Source organism: Chroicocephalus ridibundus, chromosome 11, assembly GCF_963924245.1.
Source record: "Chroicocephalus ridibundus chromosome 11, bChrRid1.1, whole genome shotgun sequence".
NCBI classification, from domain to species: Eukaryota; Metazoa; Chordata; class Aves; order Charadriiformes; family Laridae; genus Chroicocephalus; species Chroicocephalus ridibundus.
Genome location: NC_086294.1, coordinates 16868210 through 16893267, shown reverse-complemented (window position 1 = coordinate 16893267; position 25058 = coordinate 16868210). Strand labels below are relative to the sequence as shown.

The 25058-nt window shown below is 42.0% G+C and overlaps 2 protein-coding genes across 10 annotated transcripts in view; one reads left to right on the top strand and one right to left on the bottom strand.

The window, feature by feature from the left end:
* Window positions 1-25052, bottom strand: part of HNRNPAB (heterogeneous nuclear ribonucleoprotein A/B) — a 30475-nt gene extending 5423 nt beyond the window's left edge. For 3 of the 8 annotated variants that reach the window (XM_063348919.1, XM_063348918.1, XM_063348921.1), the window contains exons 1-8: window positions 24896-25052; window positions 24484-24778; window positions 21149-21317; window positions 20906-21064; window positions 20360-20491; window positions 18449-18557; window positions 18203-18355; window positions 18040-18124 (exon numbers count right to left, since the gene is read on the bottom strand). In XM_063348919.1, coding sequence (XP_063204989.1) covers window positions 18054-18124; window positions 18203-18355; window positions 18449-18557; window positions 20360-20491; window positions 20906-21064; window positions 21149-21317; window positions 24484-24740 — 1050 coding nt within the window. In that variant the 5' untranslated portion in view covers window positions 24741-24778; window positions 24896-25052 and the 3' untranslated portion in view covers window positions 18040-18053. Of the gene's footprint in view, window positions 1-17447; window positions 17785-18039; window positions 18125-18202; window positions 18356-18448; window positions 18558-20359; window positions 20492-20905; window positions 21065-21148; window positions 21318-24483; window positions 24779-24895 lie in introns of those variants that run through there. The other 5 variants (XM_063348923.1, XM_063348922.1, XM_063348925.1 and 2 more) reach the window with 3 other exon arrangements.
* Window positions 6462-15355, top strand: PHYKPL (5-phosphohydroxy-L-lysine phospho-lyase). Of its 2 annotated transcripts, none has more exons than XM_063348917.1 (13): window positions 6462-6589; window positions 8278-8396; window positions 9222-9381; window positions 10026-10100; window positions 10956-11043; window positions 11138-11254; window positions 11479-11561; window positions 11862-12087; window positions 12367-12521; window positions 13012-13101; window positions 13325-13455; window positions 13775-13832; window positions 15223-15355. In XM_063348917.1, the coding sequence occupies exons 1-12, from the start codon at window positions 6522-6524 to the stop codon at window positions 13825-13827; spliced, it is 1365 nt and encodes a 454-aa protein (XP_063204987.1). In that variant the 5' UTR covers window positions 6462-6521; the 3' UTR covers window positions 13828-13832; window positions 15223-15355. The 2 variants fall into 2 exon arrangements, with proteins under 2 accessions (XP_063204987.1, XP_063204985.1); XM_063348915.1 differs by having other exon boundaries at window positions 10935-11043.
* Window positions 25053-25058: the final 6 nt, after the last annotated feature.

The following is a 25058-nucleotide window of genomic DNA, read 5'->3' as shown; positions in this document are numbered from 1 at the left end:
GGTCTGCTGGTGGTACACCTACCGACCCCTTCCATCACCAAAGCAGCTGAGACCCGTGGAAAGGAGAGCTCCCGGGAACAGACGGAGGTACCGACCCCGGGACAAGGCTGCTGGGAGGGCTGTGAAATCCTTCCCGGTGCCCAGCTGAGATCACTCCATTTGGCCTTTACAGTCTGAACTCGGAATTCCTCATCGATCGCATTGTGCAGATCAACAGACTGTATTAGAGGAACTGTTGATTTTTGTATCGATTGCACAGCATCTAAGAGGAAACGTGCTTAGACTTCCGTGTGCTTTCCACACACGCGTATTTAGAAGAGTAGGTTGTTAAGTGCTGAATTGCTTCAGAGCAGTCATGATCTTATTGGGAGGAGTTAAAAAAAGATGTGCTTTGCTCAGCAAATTCATGCCAGATCAGTTAATTATTTTCTCCTTCCATATGAAAATGTTTATGTGGGTGTTTTTGAATACTTTTGAGTTTGCAAATAGCTCACAAAGATAAATTTTACTATTAGGTAGTCCTGGCAGTCTCGCTCAAAACTCGAGTAATTATCTCAGCCTCTCACAAAGTGTGGTGCATTCCCCAGCCCCCCCAAAACCGCTCTCTTTTTTTCTGGTTTGAGAGAATGTAAGATTGTTTTACAGGAATTCAGAAATGCAGCTAAATGTTACCACTAGATGTCAGCAGCAATACAGATGATTGACAGGGAGGTTGCTAATGCTTGTGAAATGTAGGTCAGCCTGAGACCGAGCAATTGATTCATCTTGATCACTGAAATATTTAATATGTTGGCTTCATGGATTCATCAATAGAGATTTTGGATAATGCGCTTAAGTTACTGATCTTAGAATCTGAGGCTCAGCCAAATTTATGTTTTATCTTTGTCTTCTGGTTTACAAAACAGTTCCTTCATCTAATTTAACTGACTGTGAAAGCGTGGTGGCTTCCATTATGTTAAGGTAGCCACGTCTGCCTGCTCCCCGGGAGCAGAAGATAACCAGCTTCCTTGAAGGCTTTTTCTATTTAAAATATGAGCTAATGACCATCTTTCCAGTTATTGACAACATCCTCTCTCTAACGTACCACAGCCTAATCCATTTTGGAAGCAAAGTTCCCGAACTGAGTCCCAAGGGCACCAGAACTCCCTTGAAACCCCTAAAAAGTTTCCCATCCCCGAGGCTCTGCAGGCAGGGACACCTTTGCTCTGCCAGCCCCAGACACGGCAAACGCATTAGGTGACCATCGCTGGAGCTGCTGCTCGCGTCGGTCCTGGCCCCGGGTGCTCCGGGACTGGAGATGCTGCACCCCGCTATAAGGATGGGGAGCGCTCCCTAAAGCTTCTGGGGGGATAAAATGGATTTGGGGGGAAGGGAACGTGGCCAAATAATCCTCATGTCTGTAACTGCAGTGCTGGGAGTGTGCTGGCAGCTTGCCAGGCCCCTTGCCAGAGCAGGGAGCCCAGTGATTTGGCCTGTGATGATGGGGCAGGCAAGATTAATTAGTTTTGCAGCCTGGCCAGCGAGTTCAGGAATATTTCTCTAGGTTACGAAACAGGTGGCAGAGAAAACCCAGTCTGGCTCCAAACTGAAACTGTTTCCAAGCCTTAATGCACTGGGATTTTAGTTTGTTTTTTTTTTTTAAAAATACCAACCGCCACCTGCTTTGTTTTATTCTCATGGGGGATGTCGCCTTTCTTGTATACACTGCTTCTAACGCTTGCTGTATATATAATGGTGATAAATTTATTTCCGTATGGAGTATTTTCCCGCGTATTTAAAAATAAGAATGTTCCTTTTAACGATAAGAGACTTTCTGATGTGTTTTCTTTTTAGGAAACTAATAGATGACATTTTTAGGTGAGCTTTTGTCTTCTGTAATTTCATAAATTCAGCATTTGAGATCTTTAAGCAAAGCAGTGAAACACGTGTGAGGTTTCAGCAGTTCATGCCATCCTATGCAACGATGAAAAGTAATCCATGGAGAATGACAGGGGTCATTACCCATGGTTTTAAGATAGCTGTAGTAACCTACTAACCTAGAAAGCATGTTTATGATGACCAAGGCTTTCATGCCAGAAAGCTTGTGTTCCAGTTAGCTATTTTCTTCCTTCCCCCCCGTGCAAGCTCAGTGTCCCGTTTCAGCTGGTGCAACTGGGCACGCAGACCCCAGCCGCAGTGTCTACCATCTCGCCAGCCCACAGCGCAGAAGCAATCTCTGCATTTTTTTTATAGGTAGCACATGGTTTTGCAATCAGCCAAATATAGCGGACTCTTGGGCCAGGATGAAAGAACTCACCCATCTGTAATGTATATCTTCATTAAAATATTAAGATGCCAGAAATTTCCAGCTTTATCGTAATGGTAAATAACAATCCTTGGTCAATGGGACTGTGCCTTATTAGCCTGTAAATTTAGGAAGTATTATAAAAGGAGTATTAGAGCTTAGGTTTCCTGGTCACTGAACACTGATTTAATGCTGCCCTCTAGAGGAGATCTTTTTTTGATTGAGAGAAACAAAATTTATGCTAGAACAAATTTTATGTAAATTTTACGCTGTGACACTGTCCCTTAATTGACAGCACACTTTTTGCATAACTGTAGGATTTGAATAGATATTCGTAACCTGGGAGCTCATAGATAGAAACGTTAATCTTTTTTCCAAATCTGTTACTTCTTTCTTGGGAAATACCATCATATTCTCACTACTTTTGGGGTTTTTTTCAGTCCCATTGTTGCCCAGAGAATTTAAAGAGTTATACAAATAAAATCTATCTGTAGTAGGTTACCTGTCAAGTTCCCATTTTTAAATTTTAGAGCATGGAAGCTTTGAATTATTTTCTTTACAGATAACGGATTTATTTTTAAGATGCGCAAAACTATTAATAAGAAATGTTAAACATGTAAAAATTTAAATGTCCCAAATGACTTATCCTGGACAAATGCGGTAGGTATCTGTCTGAATTCAGATCGGTGACCCTGGCTCCCACTTGCAGTAGCAGAGCTGGGAGTGTCCCAAGTAGGTGTCCCAAGGATGGAGTTAAACCTCGGTACTGCTCGATGTCATTTAAAGCTCCTAAGTTTTACCTGTGAAGTATCTGCTGACGTGCTTAGTAGCACAGCCAGCCTTCCAGGTGTTTAACCAAGAAGATTTTTCAAGTGAGAGGTGAAATATTTGGATAGATTTCAGGAGGTTTAAGACACTTTAGCATGCCAAGGCAATCACTGTGGCATATACTGACCTTGGCAACCTCACAGGACAGCATTTATTTAAGAATATTTCTGGGACCCTTTTGCAATAGCGATTTTAAACAAAAACCAAAACCATCTGGTCACTCTAGTTAGTCCAGTCTCACTGTCATTTACTGGAGTCACCTGCCTTTTACTTGTGTCCCTGGCACTGCAGTGAGCCTGACCGTAATTAGTACAGTCTGAAATACTTCACAGCTCCGCTTTGGGGAATCTGTCGCAGCCTGAAGCAAACCAGTGAGTAAAAAAATCTGTTTCCTTGATTATCATTTGCATTTGTAAGCTAAAAATTACTTCTAGTCATTTAGTTCGTGTCCCCAGGTGAACTACTGGAACTTTTCCATATGCTTGTGTACCATTAGATGGCACAACAAAAGGGATGGCGAACTATTGTGTAATCTGCAGCTAAAGTAAGTGCCGAAAACCTGTCACTTAGAAATGAATGGAAAAAGGACTTAATAGATTGTGTGACTCTATACTGCTGTAGAGAGCCTGGGGGGAAAACCACAGGAAAGCTGGGAAACATGAGTTTTCAATGCATAAGAAGTGGCATTATTGACAACAGAGTGGAATAAGAAATGCATTATTAACATTTGCGGTTTTCCTACGTCTTAGGACAACAATCAATCCCTGTTCGCTAAGTTCTGGTAGAAGTTGCCTCATAGTTGCGCAGTTCCATGGAACAGTCAGCTCATTTGTGTGTCTGTGTGTGGTTTCTTATATAACGTAGATATTAACGAACAGAAAATTAAAATGGAGATGTCCCAAGTATCCGTAAATGACACTAATATCACTTTCTGCTTTTTCATACGTTGTTAAGCACTGCATCTGAAAGTGCATTTGACATGATGTAATTAAGTATAGGTGGGTGCCTATCAAACTTCCATTTCCGTAATTACATAAAAAAATCTTGGGACATTGCAAAGCAAAAGCACCCACTGAATTTCGAAATTAAGAGGAGAGGTAGTAAGTTGCCATCAGCCAGAATGAGAGTTTGAGTCCTGTTGTGTTTGCTGGTTAGTCTCATAGATGGAGTGCAGTTTTATAGACAATTTATAATGTAGCAACTTTTTGCACTACTATTTGGGGTTCTTTTTTCTGGTTTATTAAAAAAGCAATCAAAAATATGCAATATGATAAATGCTCGGCACAAAATACCACAGTCAAAACTGAAAGCCACCTGCTCTGTTGCGTTAAATTACTTTGGAGTATTTTCAAACTGGCATGTAGGCTAGCATTTCTGAAACGATGTAATTTGAGAAACTATACCTGCTGGTATTTAAAATTTGAACTTAATTTGTATACAGTTTAGAAAAATACATGCAATATGTGCTTTATCTGTCCATATTTGTTTTGAAATTATGCTGATAGGGGTTAATCCTCTCCCATGTTATGCAAGTGTCCCTTATTTACGCGAGTGGTTGCATCACTCCAGGAAGGCTGTTCAGAGAAAGGGCTATTCGTGTCTGTGCAGTTTGGACACTTTGCGAAACTTACGTTTTGTTTTGAATGTATTTACATGGTATTTTATACAAAGCTGACTAAATCGCTATAAAATGTATCACCATTAAAAAGAAATATATATAGATATTAAAAATACGGAAAATGTACTTTAACATCTCTATTTGCAAACTCTGTCATTTTTAATCATGTATGTGCCATGAAAAGTATCCTATTTACTCATTTCTTTGGGGAACAACTACTTTAAAAATGAAGGCATTAATAACAGTATTCCTTATCCATTGTTTTAACATGTTAAAATAGTATTATTAGTACTGCATCATGTATTTCTAGTTTAAAGCTGTAATGGACAGTACATTAGCCTGAGACCTCCAAAAATATTTTTATTCTTGTGCTTTCTGTAATAAAAGCAAAGACTAGATTTTAAAAAATGGTCTCTCTGTACAGATTGCTTTTACAGTTGTGTGAATATGTATAATTGAACTCTGCATTTGTAGCCAAGAATAAACTTTCCAAATTGTAAATGCTCAGGTTGTTGTTATAAATAGATACTAAATAGCTTAACCAGACAAGAGTTCAAATAAAGATTAACAGCCATTATTAAATTTTCCTCCACTCTCTTTTGTTACTTAAAACCTGACTTCTATGCAACAACCGAGTTTGGCTTCCTAAGTTTAATCTACCTTTAAGTGCATAGCAATCTGGTTTTGGATTTTCTATATTACACTAAATTTAAATTGCTCCCGCGTTTATCAAATAACTGCAACTAGAGATAATTATCGGTGGCTATGTCTAGTCAGCAAAGAAGTCTTCCAAGTGTGTCATTTTAAAAGGGTCGGCTCCATTTTCTAGAGTCTTCTTAGCAGATGCCACTTTAACTTAAAAGAATGTAAACATGTACTTGAAAAGAAGAAAAAACCTGGCATCTTTTAGCATGAAACTTGATGAGTTTATGAACTTAGTTACGGGATACAACACCCGCAGTGGCAGAGGACTCAACCCATCCCAGAACATCCTTTCTGGTTCTTTATCTTGCTATTTTTCTTTAAGTAATTCCAATCAAACAGAAATGGAGAAATGGCTGTTCTGATCGGACAATAGCATTTCCTCTTTCAATCCTCACTATTGCCTATCCTAGGACTGGCTCTTAAGTCAGGTCCAGCTCTCCGACCTGACCAAACACAAGAGAAAGAGTTTGGTTTTACTTTTGCTTAAATAGTGAAGTATGTTTTGAAGAATTAATAGAGTTGTAACACCTAGGCTACCACCTCAAATTATTTCCAACAGCAAAAGAAACTTCCTCGGTGTGCAAGTATTTCAAAAGGGAGAGTATTATGATACAGCTGTAACAGTGACCCCGAAGGGCCCTCAAAAACACGCCGTCATCTCCGAGATGCCGGATAACCGAGTGGGCTGTGGGGCTGTACGCCACCACCACTAACACCGTGGGGTGCCGCTTCCACGTGAGCTGCCAGCAGCCCGGTGGGACCCTGGAGACACTGTGGGACCTCGGGGATGAAGTCACTGCTCCTGAAGCTGCGCGTGAAGAGCCCAGCCTGACAGCCGGAGGAGCCGACCGCACGGGTGAGTTACTGCCCCGCTCGCTCTGAGCCCGGCCTGCCCACGGCTGTGTTCGGGAGGGGGGGCCGGGCGGCGGCGCTGCCGGCGCAGACGCGGCTTCTCCCAAACCCCGACCGAAGCCCTTTTCCCGCAGCCGCGCGCTCGGTCCCGCGGGCGCGGCGCGCGCCGGCAGGGGGCGCCACAGGGCGGGGCGGGCACGCGGCGGCCCCTCCCCGGCGCGGCGCGAGGCGGCCATGGCGGCCGTGAGGGCGGCGGAGCGGTCCCGGCGGGACACCCTGGCCCTGCGGCGGCAGCGCATCGGGTAAGGGACGGGGACGGGGAGGGGAGGGGAGGCACCGCCGGACACCGGGCCCGGGGGAGCGCCACCGCCGGGCTGCCCGCCCCGGCCCCGTCGGGCCGCCCTGCCGGCCGCCTCCCGCACGCCTCCCCCCGCACGTCGGCAGCGGCGAGCTGTGGCGGCGGGGGCCCCGGGGCTGCAGCGACGGCCTTCGCCCCCCTCCCCCCGCCAGGGTTTTAGTTTTAAACCAGTAACATCGCGGGGAAAGTCGGCGCCATTAGCGTGCAAAGCCTGATTTTACCGATTAATTAGCATTTCCTAAGGAGGGGGGTTACGAAACTGAAGTGTAAAACCTGTACGGTATCTGTTGTGCCCGTTTAAACCTTAAACTGCTCACAAAGCCCTTTCGGTCAGCGTAGCCGAGAGCCCCGTGTGGGGCTGAGCTCGCAGCAGTGCTGGGGCAGGCAGGGGCTCTGGCTGACCTCAGGAGCACTGCCTGTCTCAGAAAAACTTTTTATGACACCAAAACCGCAACAGAATTAACAACGTATGTCTGCCTAGATTGATAGAATCAGTACGAGACTCAGTTCCAAACTTCTGATCACTTGTGTTGCTCCAGCTGACCTCAAAAACTCTTTTAATTCTGTAGACTGCTACCAGGAATGGCAGCGGAAGTCTGTATATTTATTAACCCTTGGAGTGCTTTCACCTTCTACCTTATATATTCAAAAGCGCGGCTACTTTAATCTGGAAGTATTTTATGAACCTAGAAGTTGGGCTGGAAGTAAATCCTAGGATTAGAATTGTGCCATTACATAGATCTGAAACCTACTCTTTTTATAAGTGACATGCTCTGTCACTGGGAACAAAGACCAGCTGCTGTTCAACAGTCAAGGATAAACTTCCAAAAACCCGACTGCTTTACCATGCTACTGCTAGCTCACTCAGAACGTACAGGATTCCTGTAGGGGCGGGATAGGGAAGCAGCTCCTCATTGTCTCCTGTTCATTTGACAATGATTTTGTATTTATGGTCGAACTATTTTATTTTTGTATAAGCAATCTTTTACTAAACGAAGCGTGAAAGTTTGGCATTACCCTTCAGAGTCCAATCTCTGCAACTCCTACTTAGGCGGACGCGTGCTTTAATTTTACTTGCTTGGCAATTTATTTAAAAAAACTGACACAAAACAAACGCACTTAAGTAGACTCAGCCTTATAAAGTCACTCAAGGTTTCAGCTAAGGTTAGGGAAGCTCTATACAGACGTAACAATCACCCGCACCGTGCTACCTGGAAAATCAGCACCTTAGAGAGAATATAATAAAAACAATCACGGTAAGAGAAAGACATGGAAGAGGGTTTCAAGAACACAAAGGGTCAAGAGCAGGGACAATAAGAAACAGTAGTTAAGACTGGACAAAACTATAGTGGTAAATCCTGTCTGTGTGCTGTGGTTAATTCCTAGTGAAGGATTTTTCAGTTCTGGAGTGTGTTTTTTCCCTGTAAGTGTTAACAAACTTTGACTATTGAGTCAGAGTACAAGGGCTGTTCTCTGCCCCACCCCAGCCTTTGTTTTAGAGGCCCAAAGTAGGATGTCAGCAAACTGGGGAAATGTCTGTCTCTTGATTAACTGAAAATATTACCAGCAGAAGAAACTCTGTGACTTCTAGAATTCGCTAAGATTTATTTTCCTTTCTGGTGCTTGCCACAGCTCTTCTTGCAAGCTGTTTTTTTCTCATGACCCGGTGAAGATTGTAAAGGCCAAAGGCCAGTATATGTATGATGAGGAAGGAAGACAATACCTTGACTGCATAAACAACGTGGCTCACGGTAAGTTAAAAGTCATGTTATTTGATACTGTGTTTTCCTAAGCAGAACAAGGAACAATCAGTACTTTCTACCACTTTTGCATTGTGCTGGGAGGAGGGCTTGTTTAATTGGAAAAGTGGAGGAAACCTCTCTGGAGCCCATAGTTTGGGAAATTACGGTTCAGTTTGAATTTCTGGGTGCATGACTGTGCTTTCCAGATGTGTTTCCTGTTCTGTTTTCCTAGAAACATACCTGTCTAACGCTTACAGATTTTTTTCTCCATAAAAGCTCAAGTAAAGGACCAAACCCTAACAAATGGCTTGACGCTTTGTTTTGTTTGTAGAAGTTACTGCTAAGGTTAGAGTTGCGGGACCACTGCGAAGTAGTGCCTTATTTGTGTATTATGAAGTAGCTGCTGCGTTCTTGTAGTATTTGAGATCACTCTTAACCAGTCAGCACTGCCACTAACATTCTAGCAGGGTTAATAATTCTTTGGTAGTATAGCTTACCTACGCATTCCCAAATCCCTGAATTATTTAAATGTCTAAATCCAAATAGACACTTTTTTTTTTTTAGCATATCAATTTCCAGTATTAATTACTAAATTTAAAGTACAGTAGCAGCCAACTTCCAACTTTTTGAGGGGGGAAAAGAAAGTTTTTAGAGAAACCTTGCAAGGTGTACTGGTATTGTCTTCTGCTGACAATATCATTTATGCCCCACTGATGAAATACGATCATTAGTGATAACAGCTCTGTACTAGCAGAGAAATGTGTTATGTTAGTATGTGAATGAACACCACGCACGATACAGAACTCTCAAACCTCTCTCCACACTCTCTTGCAGTTGGCCATTGTCACCCTGATATAGTAAAAGCAGCCCATGAACAAAATCAATTGTTAAATACAAATTCTCGTTATCTTCATGACAACTTGGTTGATTATGCGGGGAGACTTTCACAAACGCTACCTGAGAAGTTATGCATCTTTTATTTTTTGAATTCTGGGTAAGTTGGGTGTATCATAACTTATACTGTGTTTTCACCAGTTACATGCAGACAATTGTAATACTTTATCACCAGTCACTGCATGATCTGGCATGGGTGGCTATATATGACAAAAAACATGGTTTGGGGTTTTTGGTTTTGAAGAAATTGTGTCCATTTTAGAACTTCTACGACTCTGAAGTTCATGTTTAGCAAGCTATTTGTAAACTAAACTAGTGCTTTATTTACGAAGGGGTTTAATTCTGTTTATAAGGCTTTGGACTATAAAACATTACATAAATATTTACTGTGTTAGCTTCTATGACTTGTCTTCTGAAGGTGGAATTACTTTATTATCTAAATATGTGTAACAATGTGTATTTCTGCTGGGGGGGAGGGTGTATTTCCAAGCAAACTACAGCTTTAAAGAAAAAAAAAAAAAAAAGGAACTGCTTCAAAAGCAGTTTCTGTACTTCAGCTTTTTAAGAGGGATTCTGTTCTGCTGAACAGTCCTACTTAATGAGTGCTGATTAGTAAGGGATCTGTTGGTACTGTGCATTGAGTTCTGTCTGTTCTCTGCAGACACAAATTGGATTGCAAGGGAAATCAGAATTTCAAGACTCATATATCTACAATGAAACGCTTATCAATTTTTTCAATTGCAGATCTGAAGCTAATGATCTCGCCTTAAGATTGGCACGACAGTATACAAAACATGAAGATGTTATAGTTTTAGACCAGTAAGTATATTGGCAGTTTTATCTACTGTGGGGTACAAGGCTCAGTTTTGGTCTGTGGTCAAAGTATTTCTGAAAACCCGTTGTAATAGGAAGGCTGTAACCAGGAAGTTGAGGGAATTAATTTTTCCCTCTGTTCAGTATTTGTGAGACCAGCCCAGAGAACTATGGCCAGATTGGGCTCTCCAGTACACAGTAGACAACCTACTGGAAGGAGGCCAGCAGTGGCCTGCCATAGTGGGTTGGGAGCCACAGGCCTGAGAGGTTAAGAAAACTGGATTTGTTCAGCTGCAAGAGACGGCTAGAGGGAACACCTTACTGCAACTACAACTAAGGGGAAGGCACAGAAAAGGAGGAGCCAGGCCTGAAGATATATCATGACAGGAAGAGAGACAAGAGATGTTAAGTTGAAACCCGAGGAATTCTGATGAGACATAGAGAAAAACGTTTACTGTGAAAGGTAGTCAAAAATTAGAATGGGATGCCCAGAGAGACTGGAAGCTCCATCATTGGAGGTTATTCCCAAGTAGGCCAGACACGTCCCTTCCAGTTGTTCTGCAATCTTGCAATACTGCTTATGCCTTACACTGCTCTGATTCTAGTCAGTGGCGCAGGTAAACCAGTGACAAAGAGAATTGTCCCTCTGCATCCCTTATAGTCAAGAAAGATGTGCAAAAAAAATAATCCAAGTACTACTAAGCTAATTGATAGAAATCACAGAGCTGTTCTCAGCTTAAGTGACTGTATTCCCACCAAGTGACAGAGCCTAGATACTCTTTAGCTATCAGTAATGCTAATCCTAAAGAACTCTTTGATACTGAGGAAATTACTGTTTAGCTCTGCTAATTGTTTTTTAAGTGCTTACCATGGACATCTGACATCCTTGATTGACATAAGCCCCTATAAATTCAGAAATCTAGAAGGACAAAAGGAATGGGTCCACGTGGTATGTACTTCACCCTGTAACTATCAACTACTTGTAAATTTAATGAAGTCTTGTTTATGATACACTGAATGAAGGATACTGTTCCTTTGCATAGGCTCCTGTTCCGGACACATACAGAGGACTTTATAGAGAAGACCATGAAGATTCAGTAACAGCCTATGCTAATGAAGTGAAAAATATTATTGAGCAAGCACATACGAGAGGCAGAAAGGTAAAAAGTGGTTTCCTTGCCCATTTGTCTTGCCTTAGAAATGAGCATGGCTGATTGTTAATGCCATTCAGGATTACTGAGCTAAGTGGTATGGACTTGGCAAAAATCAAAGATCAGGTAATCATGCAAGAACCATCTAATGACAAAGAGCTTGCTAATTGTTAACATGGTTTCCCCAACTTTCTCTACTGGGTTCAAAACATTTTGTGTTACTTATGTTTCAGATTGCTGCATTTTTTGCTGAATCCCTGCCAAGCGTGGGTGGTCAGATCATTCCCCCAGCAGGCTATTTTCAGAAGGTTGCAGAGTAAGTGGTCGTTCATTATCTTAACTCTTTGAATTTAATACATTTGCTACGTATAGAAGATAGAGAATTTCTCTGCCTGCTGTAACATATAGCTTGATAGGCAGGAAATAGCCTATGCCTTCATGTTAGAATGTAAACTTTGTATGGCAAAGACCTATTTTTAAACATGTGATATAGAATATAGGCCTGAACAAGTTTATTTCCTGGAAGTTTGCTAAGTAATGCTTTCTGCATGTTTTTAAACAGTCAATATTATGTTCTGTTTCCTCTTAAGAGACAATAAAATCTGTTATGTTACAGGCATGTGCACAAAGCAGGAGGTATATTTATCGCTGATGAAATTCAAGTTGGCTTTGGCAGGGTCGGCAAGCATTTTTGGGCATTCCAGCTTCAGGGAGAGGATTTTATACCCGACATTGTCACTATGGGGAAACCAATAGGAAATGGGCACCCTCTCGCCTGTGTAGCAACAACAAAAGAAATTGCAGAAGCATTTGCAGCCACAGGAGTGGAGTATTTTAATACAGTAAGTAAAAAGCTGCCCAAACACTCCTTCTCTACAGGACTCTAAGAGTATTATTAAAATTACATAATCATGCAATGTTTTTTATTAATCTTGTATCACCCACACAGTTATGGTTTATATTATTTGTGTCTTTCTAGTATGTAACTTCGTTATTACTGGCTTTTTACTGATAGAAACAGCAGTATGCTCATTATATCACTGACGCTACGCATTCAGTGACCAAGATTCCATCTTTTTTTCCCTTTTCCATGGCTATGCATGTTCCTTTCCTGAACTCAGTTTGGAGGAAACCCTGTTTCATGTGCAATCGGATTAGCTGTGTTAGATGTGATTGAGAAAGAACACCTTCAGGCTCATGCCACAGAAGTAGGAAACTTCTTGATGAAGCTACTCAAGGAGCAGAAAATCAAGCACCCCATCATCGGTGATGTCAGGTATCAGTGCCTTATTTACATTTTCAGCTGCTTTTTGTTTGGTCCAGTCACAAAAAGCTCTATCCAACTGATGTGGTTTTAAGAAATTCATGAAATCTGTGTTTTCAGCAAAAATCAGCAGCTTGCTCTACACTGCAGTAAAACAAAATTGAGCTTATGAAAAGTCTGATATATTTTGCCACTCCAGGCCACTACTGCTTTATTAGTTGCTAAAATTCTTTCCTATTTGAACTCTTACTTCAAATGCACAAAGAACAGAATTAATGAACTGGACGGAAAATACGTTTAACATGTCCTTTACTACTATTCTGAGCAGATACTGTATTACCCCATTTCTTCAGAACAGCAACACCTTTTCTGTTACTACACAACAAACATCAGCAATTCTCATGCAGTAAAGTTCTGATCTCACAAAAACCCTTCTTAAATTCTTAGTTCCCTTGCAGTTCCTTGTTCTGACACAGATTGACTATTTTTGTTTCTTTTAAAGGGGTTCTGGCTTGTTCATTGGAGTGGACTTAATCAAGGACCAAGCAGAAAGGACCCCAGCCACAGCAGAAGCTGAGTATCTAATAACAAGGTACAAGGGACAATAATCATGTAGGTCCTCCATGTGTAAGGCAAGCACATGATTACAAAGTAACCTTGCCACTCAACAGTTGTTAAAATATAGCCAACTGGCCAAAAAAGAAACCCCCTCAGTGCAGAAAGGCATTGTGTGGGCAGCCTGCATGCTGATGCTTGTAGATTTTTCTGAACTACATGCAAAGGTTAACATAAGTCTTTGTTATTGCTCTTTCCAGACTTAAGGAAGAATATATTCTGCTGAGTACAGATGGGCCAGGAAGAAATGTGCTTAAATTCAAGCCCCCAATGTGCTTCAACAAGGAGGATGCAAAGTTTGTTGTGGACACAATTGACAAACTACTAACAGGTAATACAGACAAAATTAGTCTTAGTCAATGCAAGTTTAGCCTTCCCTTCTAAATTATTGTTTTTAAATTCTCTAACAAAACTATTTACTCTACAAATGCATATGCCTTTTAAAATAGCTTTGCTTTGGCAGAGGTTGTTTACTTATCTGAACAAGAGGGACTGGTAAATGCTGTCCAGATTTCATTCTTGACAGCCATAATCTGTATGCATTTCCCACTTCAGCTTTTTATACATCTTCTACACACTCAGTATTCAACCAAGTTAGTCCCAAAACTTGCCTCAAAGTCTTGCTAAATTGTTACTTTTTCTCTCTCCAGATATGGAAAAACAATGTCTGAACCAAGAGAAAACATCAACTTGTTCTACCTGAGCCAGGTATTTATTTACATTCACCCTTTACTATTTAAAAGCCAGGGTTCCTAAATATAACTTCACAGGCACTGTCATCAGCAATAGAGCAGAACCAAGCTTCCTCAGAGATTATTTTACTTGAAATTAGCTTGCAGGAATTTCTGGCAATCTAAGTGCATGGACGAGACTTGCACACCTCTGGCATTCACAGCTACCTTCTATCAGAGTCTGACACTTCTAGTATCACTATATGTATTCATTTGTTTGCAAGCTAGATCCAAGCTGTCCCAGACATGCCTACCACTAGAGCATGCTATGCCTGCCTGGGAAGCTGCAAGAGTAAGGGTTTAACCCTTGGCATGCAAATGACAGGCACACCAAGACAAAAACATAGCTAGCTGCTCAGTGCCTTAGGTCTCCAGACAGAAGTTGTTGCAGCTGAGTAACTACTTCTCAGCAAGTCTCCCCTTAACTGCCCTTAAGGGCAGAAGCACTGTACATACTGCATGTCACAATTTGAGACCCTCCACTTATGCTAAAAGCTTTATGAAGAGCTATAAACAGTACTTTTACTACTATAGCTCCTGTTTTACTTAACAGAAGGCAATACTACTTCAAAGTCAAATGTTCTCTTGAGCATTTCTGACTACTACATAGGATCGTTTCAGGTTCATGGCTGTTATCTCATGCTTAAGCACCATTTTACCCTTATCCTCAGATGTTTGTAGGAATTAGTAAGACTGAGTCCTGTTAAGTCTTCCAAGCCTTGCAAACCTTACTATCTGTTGAGGTCCCTCTACAGCTTGCTCCAACTCATTTTGCCACAAGCTCATGATCACAGTGTACGCTTAACACCTTGATACCACCACCCTTTGATACACTTTAGTGTTTTATTCAGCCTACTCTGACTAAAGACAACCAAGTGGTTTTTAACTAAGTGCCCAGTAAAACCCTAGGCACCCAGATAGGAATGTACCTAATGTAATCGTCAGTGGGCTTGACCACCATACTAGATTCACAGCGCTATGGCCCTGAGCTGAGCAGAAACATGGTTTTGGTTCAGTGCAATATTAGTATAGCAGGCACAAGAAAAATGTGTTAACATTTTATTTAGCAAGTTAATGGAAAGACATACAGCTGTTTGTACTACTTATTCTTGAGAACAAAAAGATTACTCAACAGTGCCAGTTTAACTTAAGAGACCTAATGACTTAATGTGCTTCTCTGCAATCTAAAGTAAGCAAGAAAAATGTCTTTATTTTCTACAGGAAAACAAGAATGTAAAAAGCCTCTTAAGTACAGTACTAGTATGACACTTACATATAATGTAAGCGAAAATGAGGCAATGAAGTAATTGCTTTTAATGATGCTTTTACAAAAAATACCCAACCATAACATTATTTTCTTTCCATAGGTTTCAAACAACGTTCAAGATCTACTACTAAGAAACATTATTCTACTATAATAATGCACATTTAATCTTCATCCTAGCATGTCTTGGGACCAGATAAGTTACCTTAGATTTTGTTAATTTCAGTTATCTTGTTATTACTAAAAACTTTAGGAGAAATAAATTTTACAAGAACTCGTTTCAACTCTGGCAGAAGTGTGGAATTGGCTTTTATTTAAAACAGCATATCTAAACTTGATTATAAAGGAATATATTTCTAGTAGCTACTATAAACTACATTTTCTAAATTCGTGCTCTTTAAAGGTTATGACTTTTTGAAACTTAAGATGAGCCAAGGGGTTCTCTTTCTTTTAGTATCTGCTGCTACCTATGCAAATGCTATTCTAGCTGCCAGTACACCCAGTCTCTGACCAGTTTCAGTAGCCAGATTCATAACAAGGTTGCTAGTCGCCCTATATTCAACAAAAGGTCTCAGTGACCAGATCAAGTCAAAAACTTCAGTCCCAAATTCATAACATCAAATGCATGAGGAACAGACAGCTGAGGGCCATAGCTCCCAAACCAGTTCTTACAAAATATTCTGTCCTCAAGAAATATCCAAGCAGGATTAGTAAATTGGGAGTATGTTACAGCCATAAGCAACAACCTTGTGTACAAGCCCTTGCTTTCACCAGGCAATTACATGTTCTTTGTATCACAAACTTTCCATGCAAAGAAGAAAGGGAAAGCCAGCTCTGCATTTAAGTACCAGTATCCTCAATTTCTGCTTAAGGCCACATCACCTGTCAAGAAAGCATGACCCAAGAACCTACTTCCAAAACACACCAACATAACAGCCAGCTAACAAACAAGACACTAGCCAGAAGTACTGCAGCAATATGGTCCTGATACTATGCCAATTCCCTGTTGGAAGGCAAACTGTTTACTAGAAAAATATTCTGCTACCCCTTATTTCATAAGAAAACAAGTAATAGTATGCAGAGTAAAGCATTTCAATTTTAAATCTTGAGACAGTAATACTTTTAAATACTGTACTCATTTGTTTCAGTGGTCTGCAGGGTTTTTTATATTTGCAAGTAAGTTGGGCATCAGGTTGCATACTCAAGCTGTAAAGACTGGAGATTTAAAAACTATCATCGGATGTAAAATCTGATTCAACTATTTATACTAAAGATTTCCACTTAACCCCAGAAAAGTCTTACAGACTTCTAAGTTTACAGCAAGTTTCTCTTTCCAAGGGCAGCCAGCAGGGAGCAGCATATTGTAGTCCCTGCCAGAATAGCTGTACCCCTTGTTAAAAAAAAACCAAAAAGGTCACTAGTAACATCTGTTTATGTCTTGCTTTCGTTACTTGGTTTGATTCCACTTCTGGTTCCCATTTGTTCAAATAGAATTTATTAGAATAAAAAGTTGTCATGTTTTAGCTTTAAAAGGAAAGTAAAAATCAAAATTGATTACTGCAACAAAGATTAGAAATTTACTTTTGTGCAGCAGCACTTGCGACTTATTTGTAAATCTGAGATTGGGGCTATTCTGCAGCAAGACAGGCAGATCACATGGTAGTTATTGCCTTAGTGGTAAACCAGTCAAAAAGGGAGAGTGTATTTCTAGCTGGTCACTCATCTCTAGGAAGAGAGCTGCCTCTTTAGAGGCAGCTGTTGTTTTTCCTCCCACAACTTCAGTGGAATTTCTTTAGCCTTTTTTTGATACACAAAAAGGCTGCAAATATTCAGATTTTGCATTGGTAATTTCATGTCTGTCTAACCTGTCTTTCAAGAACTTGTAGGAGAAGTCTCAGATTCAAAACAGTGAAACATGCAGAAAGTGCAGCTACCTTCTCGCACACCTCCTAGCTTCCTCCTACCATGCTGTCTAGACTCCCAAGCCCTAGCTGAAACCTATGCCTCTGGCTTCCCCTAGCAGAGCCCTACAACACAGACACTAACAGAGTTGTTATGCTGAGCCTCTGTGCTTGTCTACAACATGAGCCACCAGCACAGCCTCCACAACAGCGGGGGCTTTCTGCCCGAGTTCTCCTCCATAACCTCCAGACAGAAGTGACTGCGGTTTCCAGCCACCACTTAACTGCATGTGAGCACAACTACCACCAGCCTTCTAGTTTTAAGATTAAAAACATTTAAGCACAACTCTCCATCTATCAAGGTACTGCCATGAACTAAATTCTGGGAACAGTATGCTGGCGTTTTACTAATACATAAGCTGAAGAATGGCACAAGACACTAGATTACGCCTTTTTTATTTCAAAAGCTAGGATAGCTTCAATATCCATGTCATGGTGAATCAGAACACATGTAAAATACCTTACAATACATTAGATTCCAAAAAGGTACCAAAAAGTACAGTAAAATTAACACTTCCATTACAGGAAATGTATGACACAAAAACAATACAAAATAAAAAGGTGGAAAGTGACACTGGTTCCCTAAGATGCATCTCATTCTGTACAACTGGAGTAATGCAGAGTCCATAGTTAACTCCAAGAGGCAGTCCCTAGATGCAGAGCTGCAGCTTTAAGCAGACCCTCAAAATCAGTTTCAGTTTAACCTATTAATAAAATCATTAATTAATATCTTCAGCAAGGCTGAAATTTACACACCACACTGTCTAGACAACTAGTTATCTGTAAGTATTAAACATGTAAAACATTTCCAGGGAGCTCTTCCAAGTAAGATGCACATTTAACAGGCCATAGAAATTTATTGTAAAGTTAAATTTGGTACAGAACTGAAATATCCATCTACAGCATTGTATACAAAACCTATGCAGTCATTTTCCAAAAGAGACCATGCCACTGCATACCTGAATAAGTTTGATCAATATGGCTTGTAGTTATTCTGATGACCACCACGTCTTGGTGTCTTCCCGTAATTTGCACTGCCTTGACCTATGAACAAGAGAACAAATGCATTAAACTGCTAATTAGTTACGCTTGCTTATACCCAATACAGTTCTCTTTACTTACTGTAATCATAGCCTGGTCCATATCCATAATACCCATATCCTGAATAATCATAGCCTCCATAGCCACCATAACCTTGCTGATAGCCGTATCCTTGATTCCCATAACCCTGGTTCCAGTAATTGCCATAACCTTGATTCCAATTTTGACTTTGAGCTATAGAAGGGAAAACCATCCACAAAATCCCATTTTAGTACACACAACTTACTTAGAATGTGTCCATACTAAAGTAGTGCATGTAGTACTTACCGCCGCCTCTTCCACCTCTGCCTCTTCCTCCATAGCTACCTCTTCCTCCACCACTACTGAACTGTTGCTGCTGGTATACTTCTTTTGGCTGTGCTACCTTAATCTCGCACTGAAAATAAAAAACAAGGAAGAGTGTGTATACTGTCTTATAGCAGCAGCACCCAACCTAACCACCTAGGAATATCAGAGGTTACTCTAGAGGCAAAGGAGGTGTACATGCTCTGCTCCATTATGTGACCAGGACTAATGCACATCCAGAAATAGCTGATTTGTTATGCCACCTAGACAAAGGTAAGTCACTGCTGGCCATTCAAAGCAGGCCACTGCCTTCAGAGTTTTATACTGCCAATTCCCTACCACAAACTTCCCCACGGAAGAGAAAGGTTAATCATTACCGGCCATACAAAGCAGGCCACTCCTTTCAGAGTATTTTAATACTGCCTATTCTCTACTATCAGCTCCCCCATGGAAGAGGTGCTGAGGCCACCTCAGCATAGCCACTGCTCCTGTAGGAGCCACAGGGCTGCCCTCCATCCTGACACAACCTCTAAGACAAGGCTGTTGCTACTGGACCACTCCACCTGAGCTGCACTGAATGAACAAGGCTCTGAGAAATGCACCAGAACGAGTTTTCCTGGTAGCCTTAGTACACCCTATATATACTGAGCATCTGTGTTGGACTGTAATGTAGACTTACCAACACTTGAAATCATCACTTATCAAATACTAAGAACAGCTAAACAAAACCAGAAATGACATTTCCAAGACAGGTTCCCAAACTGCAGTTCAAGCTGTCAGCCAGCTTCCTAGTTCCTGAATCTGTGCAGTTTGAGGTGGAAGTTACTGCTACTGCAAAAGGAACAACTCCCTGTGATAGCAGCACCTGAGCAAGCCTGGCTTGGAATTCTTCACACAGGAGCTTTAAGGTAACCTGCTCTTTTTATTATCACTCTGACACAAAAACAAGCCATAGTTATGATACACCAGATAGGATTTCTCAGCTCCCTTTGCACATAAGCATTCTTCTCTCCTGAAAACAAACTTTATCACTAACTACAGTGTCTTGACAACTACCAGCACATTAGGTTTGCCAAAGTTTATTCCATGCTGTCAAGATCACTCTTAAACTACACACAATTTAAGTCACTGTATCAGACAGTATGACCAGATCTAACAGGGCTTTGAAGTTAGCATATGGTCAACGCTGGCCACAGAGCAAGGGAAGAGGGACACCTCCAGCCAGCACACATCATTTGCCTCTAGTCCTTTTCTCATTAGCTTAACACATGAGCCTCTATTAGTTATTCCCACAGATGAACACTGTCACAGCTGGTTCAGAGCACCTCACACCACTTTAACAGTGGTTCACAAAACCAGATGACCAGGTACAAGTTGCCATTATTCTGTGGTTCTTTGTATTGGGTTTACGTGACCCAAGGTTTTGGTACCAGGGAGGGCTGCAGAAGGGGGCTTCTGAGAGAAGACACCAGAAGTTGCCCCCGTGTCAGACAGAGCCAGTTTCAAGCAGCTGCTTACAAAGTTCATGACTGTAAGCCTTTAATTTAAGCAAGTGCTCTATGCTGAAAATAAGTATGTATCTGTAGAAATGGCTTCTATTGCTAGACTGATACATAATTAAGCCAGGTTCTCCATATATATTTAATGAATGCAATTAGACATTTTACATACAAAAGCCCCTAAAACACAGCAAGTATTAAAGCCCCAAGTACTGGCAAAGAATTTCAGTAGCCAAAAAAAAAAAAAACCACAAAACCCCTGCAGTAAATTGCAAGTTCTTATTGTAATTTGGGTACCTTGAAATCACAGGTCTACAAAATTATTTTCAGATTGTAGATGTAGTGGTATTATACTTAATGAATTGGACAAAAATTTACAAGTCAAAGTTTCTACCTTGCTTCCACTGACGTTATGGAATTTCTTCTCCAGAACCTTCTTCACTGGATCCTCTTCCTTGAAAGTGATGAACACAAACCCCCTCCTTTTGTTGGTCTTTGGATCCATTGGAAGTTCAATTGCTTCAATCTGAAGACATGAAATACTTTTTTCAGACTTGTATTTTAGGAGAACACTTAAATGCACGGCATTTAGGACAGTAAAACAGAAAGTAAGTATTATGCACCTATGCGTATTATGCAACACCAAAGTTGCAATGTTCTTTCTATATTAATATTGTCTTTCAGACCAGAGGTTTCAATTTTATAACTCCTAAAAACAATCTTAACATCAGATAAAATGGTTTGAGTTAAAGGCAAGGGTATCTAAGTAGCAATGGAAGCATCTAGTCCAGTGGGTGCCTTCCTTGCTCTCAAGATGAGAAACCTCTGGATCAGTTACAGAAGGCTTGATACATCTGAAGTTAATTTAATTTGCAGCTTGCAAATTATTAGTAAATTAAATAGCAACCATTTTAGTGTTCACTAAGAGAACATTACACACCTCTCCAAACTCTCCAAAGTATTCCCTGATTTTCTCTTCTGTGGCTTCTGGGTTTAGTCCACCAACAAAAATCTTCTTCACTGGATCCTTTTTCATTGCCATGGCCTTCTTGGGGTCAATTAGTCGCCCATCTAGCCTGTGTTCTTTCTGTTCCAGAACCTGAAAGATAGTTTGATAGGATTAACTCCAGCTGCAAAGTTTCCCCTACATGTTAAAAATCTGGAATATGAAGCTTAAATTCACCTTTTCAACGCTCCCAGGCTCTTTGAAGAGAATAAATCCAAAGCCTCTGGATCTTCCTGTGTTAGGGTCCATCTTTATCGTACAGTCGGTTACCTCACCAAATTTGGTGAAGTAATCTTTCAAGTCTTTTTTGCTTGTATCCCAACTGAGGCCACCAACAAACATCTTCCTGAAATGTCAGAGAGATAAAGAGCCATTTAGATTCAGGAAGTATTACAGAAAAGCACACACAGCAAGATGCTCACAGTGGTACACACCTCAGCAGCATTGTCAGAAACAGGACCAACTGTTGAAAGTTAAACAGTTTTGCATCTTGTCAAAAGCTAGTAACACTATGGGATGGATGGGCGTGCACAAGGGTGGGCTTCTCCCCCCTCTTTTTGAGGGAATGACACAATGCACCCTGAAGTTTATTACAGGATACAAGAAACAGCAAGAAATCACCTAAAATATTCCTTGCCAATAACACATGTTCTTTGAACATAATCTGAAATATTCCTTGCCAGTAACTTACATTCTTTCAACAATGTTCTGCTATTTGCAACAAAGTAGTATTGATTATCAAATACTGTCAACTCAGTTTTTGGAAAGAATCTAGGATCATTCCTACTGCTTTGAAAGCATTCAGGATAGAATAAGGAATCAAAAACAAAGTACTTTTGGGATTTGTACAAATGGCTGTAATAATTTTAGTCCTAAAAAGGATCTACAAAATTTAAACCAGGTATCTACAACCTCCAAGAACAGTCACACACAACAGATGGGACTTTGGACCTGTCTTAACTACTATGTTGTGCACTTGTTCCTGCTTAGTTACTGAATCTAGTTCTGTCTTCATCAGTACTAAAGGAGTATCTCCACTGTTAGTCTTTCTTTCATGAAAGGCCAATACAGTATTTCCTGCCCACTTTCCCACACAAAACATCCCCTGAAGCATCTCAAAGAACTAAATCCTAGTGAAGTGCAATACAGAAGTGAAGCTACCAAACAAAACTCCGATCAGTCAATAAGGTACTTTTCAAATGCCTCGCTTCAAATGAAAATATTAATAATGTGGCTGTATTTTCTATTTTCAGAGTTTCCAAGGTAACAAACTAAGCTTTTAAAAGCATTTGAGCCTCTTTAACTATAGACTAAGGCAGTTAAAGTTGTTATTACTCTGTTTAGAGCAACCTAGATTTGGCACTAGAAGCTAGCAGCACTTTAGAAACTAGACTATGCCTAAATAAAATCGTCTTTTGGTGTTTATGTGTAACTTTTATTTGCTAAAACTAGCCTCCACTTATGTTCAAAAGGCAACATGAGGAAAAAGAAACTGCAGGCACTATGTTTTTTTTCCTTAAACTGGATGAAACCATATCTTTTGTAGGCTAAACCTTTATTTTTTCAGAAGATCAAGCTGTGCACTTTTAACAAGTGCAGCATGATACATAGGGTCCAAGTAAAGTCTGTGTGTGTGCTTCTTACAGCCATTGCAATAGAGCCTTACAGAAAAGGCCTTACAAAGTTTACTAAGCCTTTCAACAACAGCTGAAAGAAAGGTAACACGACAGACCCCTCATCACAACAGCTTACTGACCAAACATGACTGCTACAATCTGTACAAACTGACAGTGGTTTTCTATAGCATACCCTGTCATCATTGACTTAATGCTTAAGAGAGATTCAATGGTTGGGAGATGACAGGAATTTGTCTGGAGGCAGCTTTAGCTGCTTTATGCCATCAGGTTGGAGCAGTGGTGCACACAAATATATTGCCACATGCTATATTCACCTCTTACCACAGTAGTTAAATACTACATTTTGTAATTTACAGTCCTTTGTTTTCTAATTGGAATGATTGATACCTACATGTATCTAAATAACACAATAGAGAGCCTTTGAAATTAAGACCAAATTCTTAGTATTTGGCTTTGCCTTCAGAACCCACATAAGCGGGGCAACTGCACTCTTATAGACTCTTTTTTTCCTCCCAAGTGTGTTAGTGCTGCTAAATGAAAGCATGTTTCAGCTCTTAACAAAACACTCTAACATCAGTATGCTGAACTCTGCCTTGGACAGCTCTTGGTTTAGCACAGCGTTAAGTCTTCCACATAGGTCAACCCCACTAAATAACTGCTTTTCTTAGGAGTTTTATTTCACACGGATTTGGGGCTGAAACTTGTCACCTCCTATGCAAGAAAAGGAAAGAGTATCACCCACTTTGCAGGACAGAATACTAAAAAGGTAGAAAGAAAATTCGCACGTAGCTAAAAGACATGGTTCTCAATTCTTCTAGTGTCTGCAAAAGGTACATCCGGCCCCGGCTTAAAGGAAACTTGTGCAAGTTCTACTCCTTCCCTTACAGCCAAATTTTATTACGCTACTGTGGCTTCAGCTCTCTGTTCGATCTGAGGGATCTGACCCTCTGGTTCAGGGCCCAGGGATAACAAAGGGAGTTCCAATTAAATACACGGGGTAGCTTGAATAACAAAGACCCCCTTAAGAAACAGGCAGGTAATTTTCAAGTCGAGCACATATATTCGTCAACAGACGAACTACGATAGGAAAGAAATGGCTCTTTTGTACACAAGGATGCCACTACCAAAACACAGCGAAACTACACTGACTCCTCCAGAAATCACTCGTGAGAGATAAGCTGTTTTCTGACAATGCTGCAAGTACGTACACCAAAATCGCTCTTACTGGTTTAAACACACCACACATCGTCTCAATCATGCGGTTTTTCCTTGACTCCCTCCAAAAATACACAGCTTACCCCGACTAGCTTCCAAAGCTAGGATTATTTTTTTTTTAGATGCGTTACACAAAACGCGTTCGCATTTACACCGACGCCAGTGGCGATGGCTCATGCGATCCCCACAAAGTTTGAACCAGCGCAGCCCCCCCCCCCCGAGAGAAAACAACTCCTTCCACCTGCTCCTTTCGTCAGGAAGGGGGAAAAGGATGAGGAAAAACGCGGGAGGCGAAGCCGGCCGAGGTAAATCCCCTTCCATTTTACAGCGTGAGACGGCAACAAACCCGCTGCCCGCCCCTCCCCCCGCCACCACATGGCGCCAACAAAAGGCAGCTCCAGAACAAAGGACGCGCTGCCGCTGCGGGCCCGCCGCCTCACCGCCCGCGATCCCTCCGCTCCGGGGCCGCCCGCCACCCTCCCCCGCTGGCCGCAGCAGGGCCCGGCCCGCACGACCGCCCCAGCCACCCCGTCTGGCTTCCGCTGCCGCCGGGGCCTTGCCGCCGCCGCCGCACATGGCGCCCGAGGATGGCGGGGGAAGAAGGAGGGGGGGACGCGGCCTGCTCCCGCCTCAACCCGCCGAGGGAGGCGCGGCACTTACCCCGCGTCCTCCTCGTTCTTGCTGGCGTTGATCTGGTCGCCTTCGGCTCCGTTCTGGCTGGCGGCTGCCCCCGCTGTTCCCGCCGCTGGGCCAGCTCCTGCCGCCGCCGTTCCCGCCGTCGCCGCCGCTGCGCCCGCCGCTGCCGCCGCCGGAGCGCCGCCGGTCTCGGCCTGCTGCTCTCCGGCGTTCTCGGCCGCTTCGTGCCCGTTCTGGGTGGCGCCGGTGGCGGCCGCCAACTGCTGCTCCGCTTCGGACATGCTGCCCCGTCCGCAGAGGCGAGAGGGACGACAGGCGCCTGTGAGAGAGGAAGGCGGCCCGCGGGTCAGCCAGGCGGCTCCCCCCGCCGGGCCGGTCTGATCCGGTCCGCTCCCGCCCCTCCCCCCTTTTCCGCCGCCATCCCGCTCATACTCACTTTAAAACCCGCTCGCAATAAAATCCGGGCCGGCCGGAATCGGATTAAAATCCCCCAGGCGCTGGAGCTGACACCCCTCCCAGCGGCGCTCGGCTGCTCCGCACCGGCCCCGCCGCCACCTTCTCCTCCCCCTGAGACACGTACTCTCCGGCCCAGAGTCTTA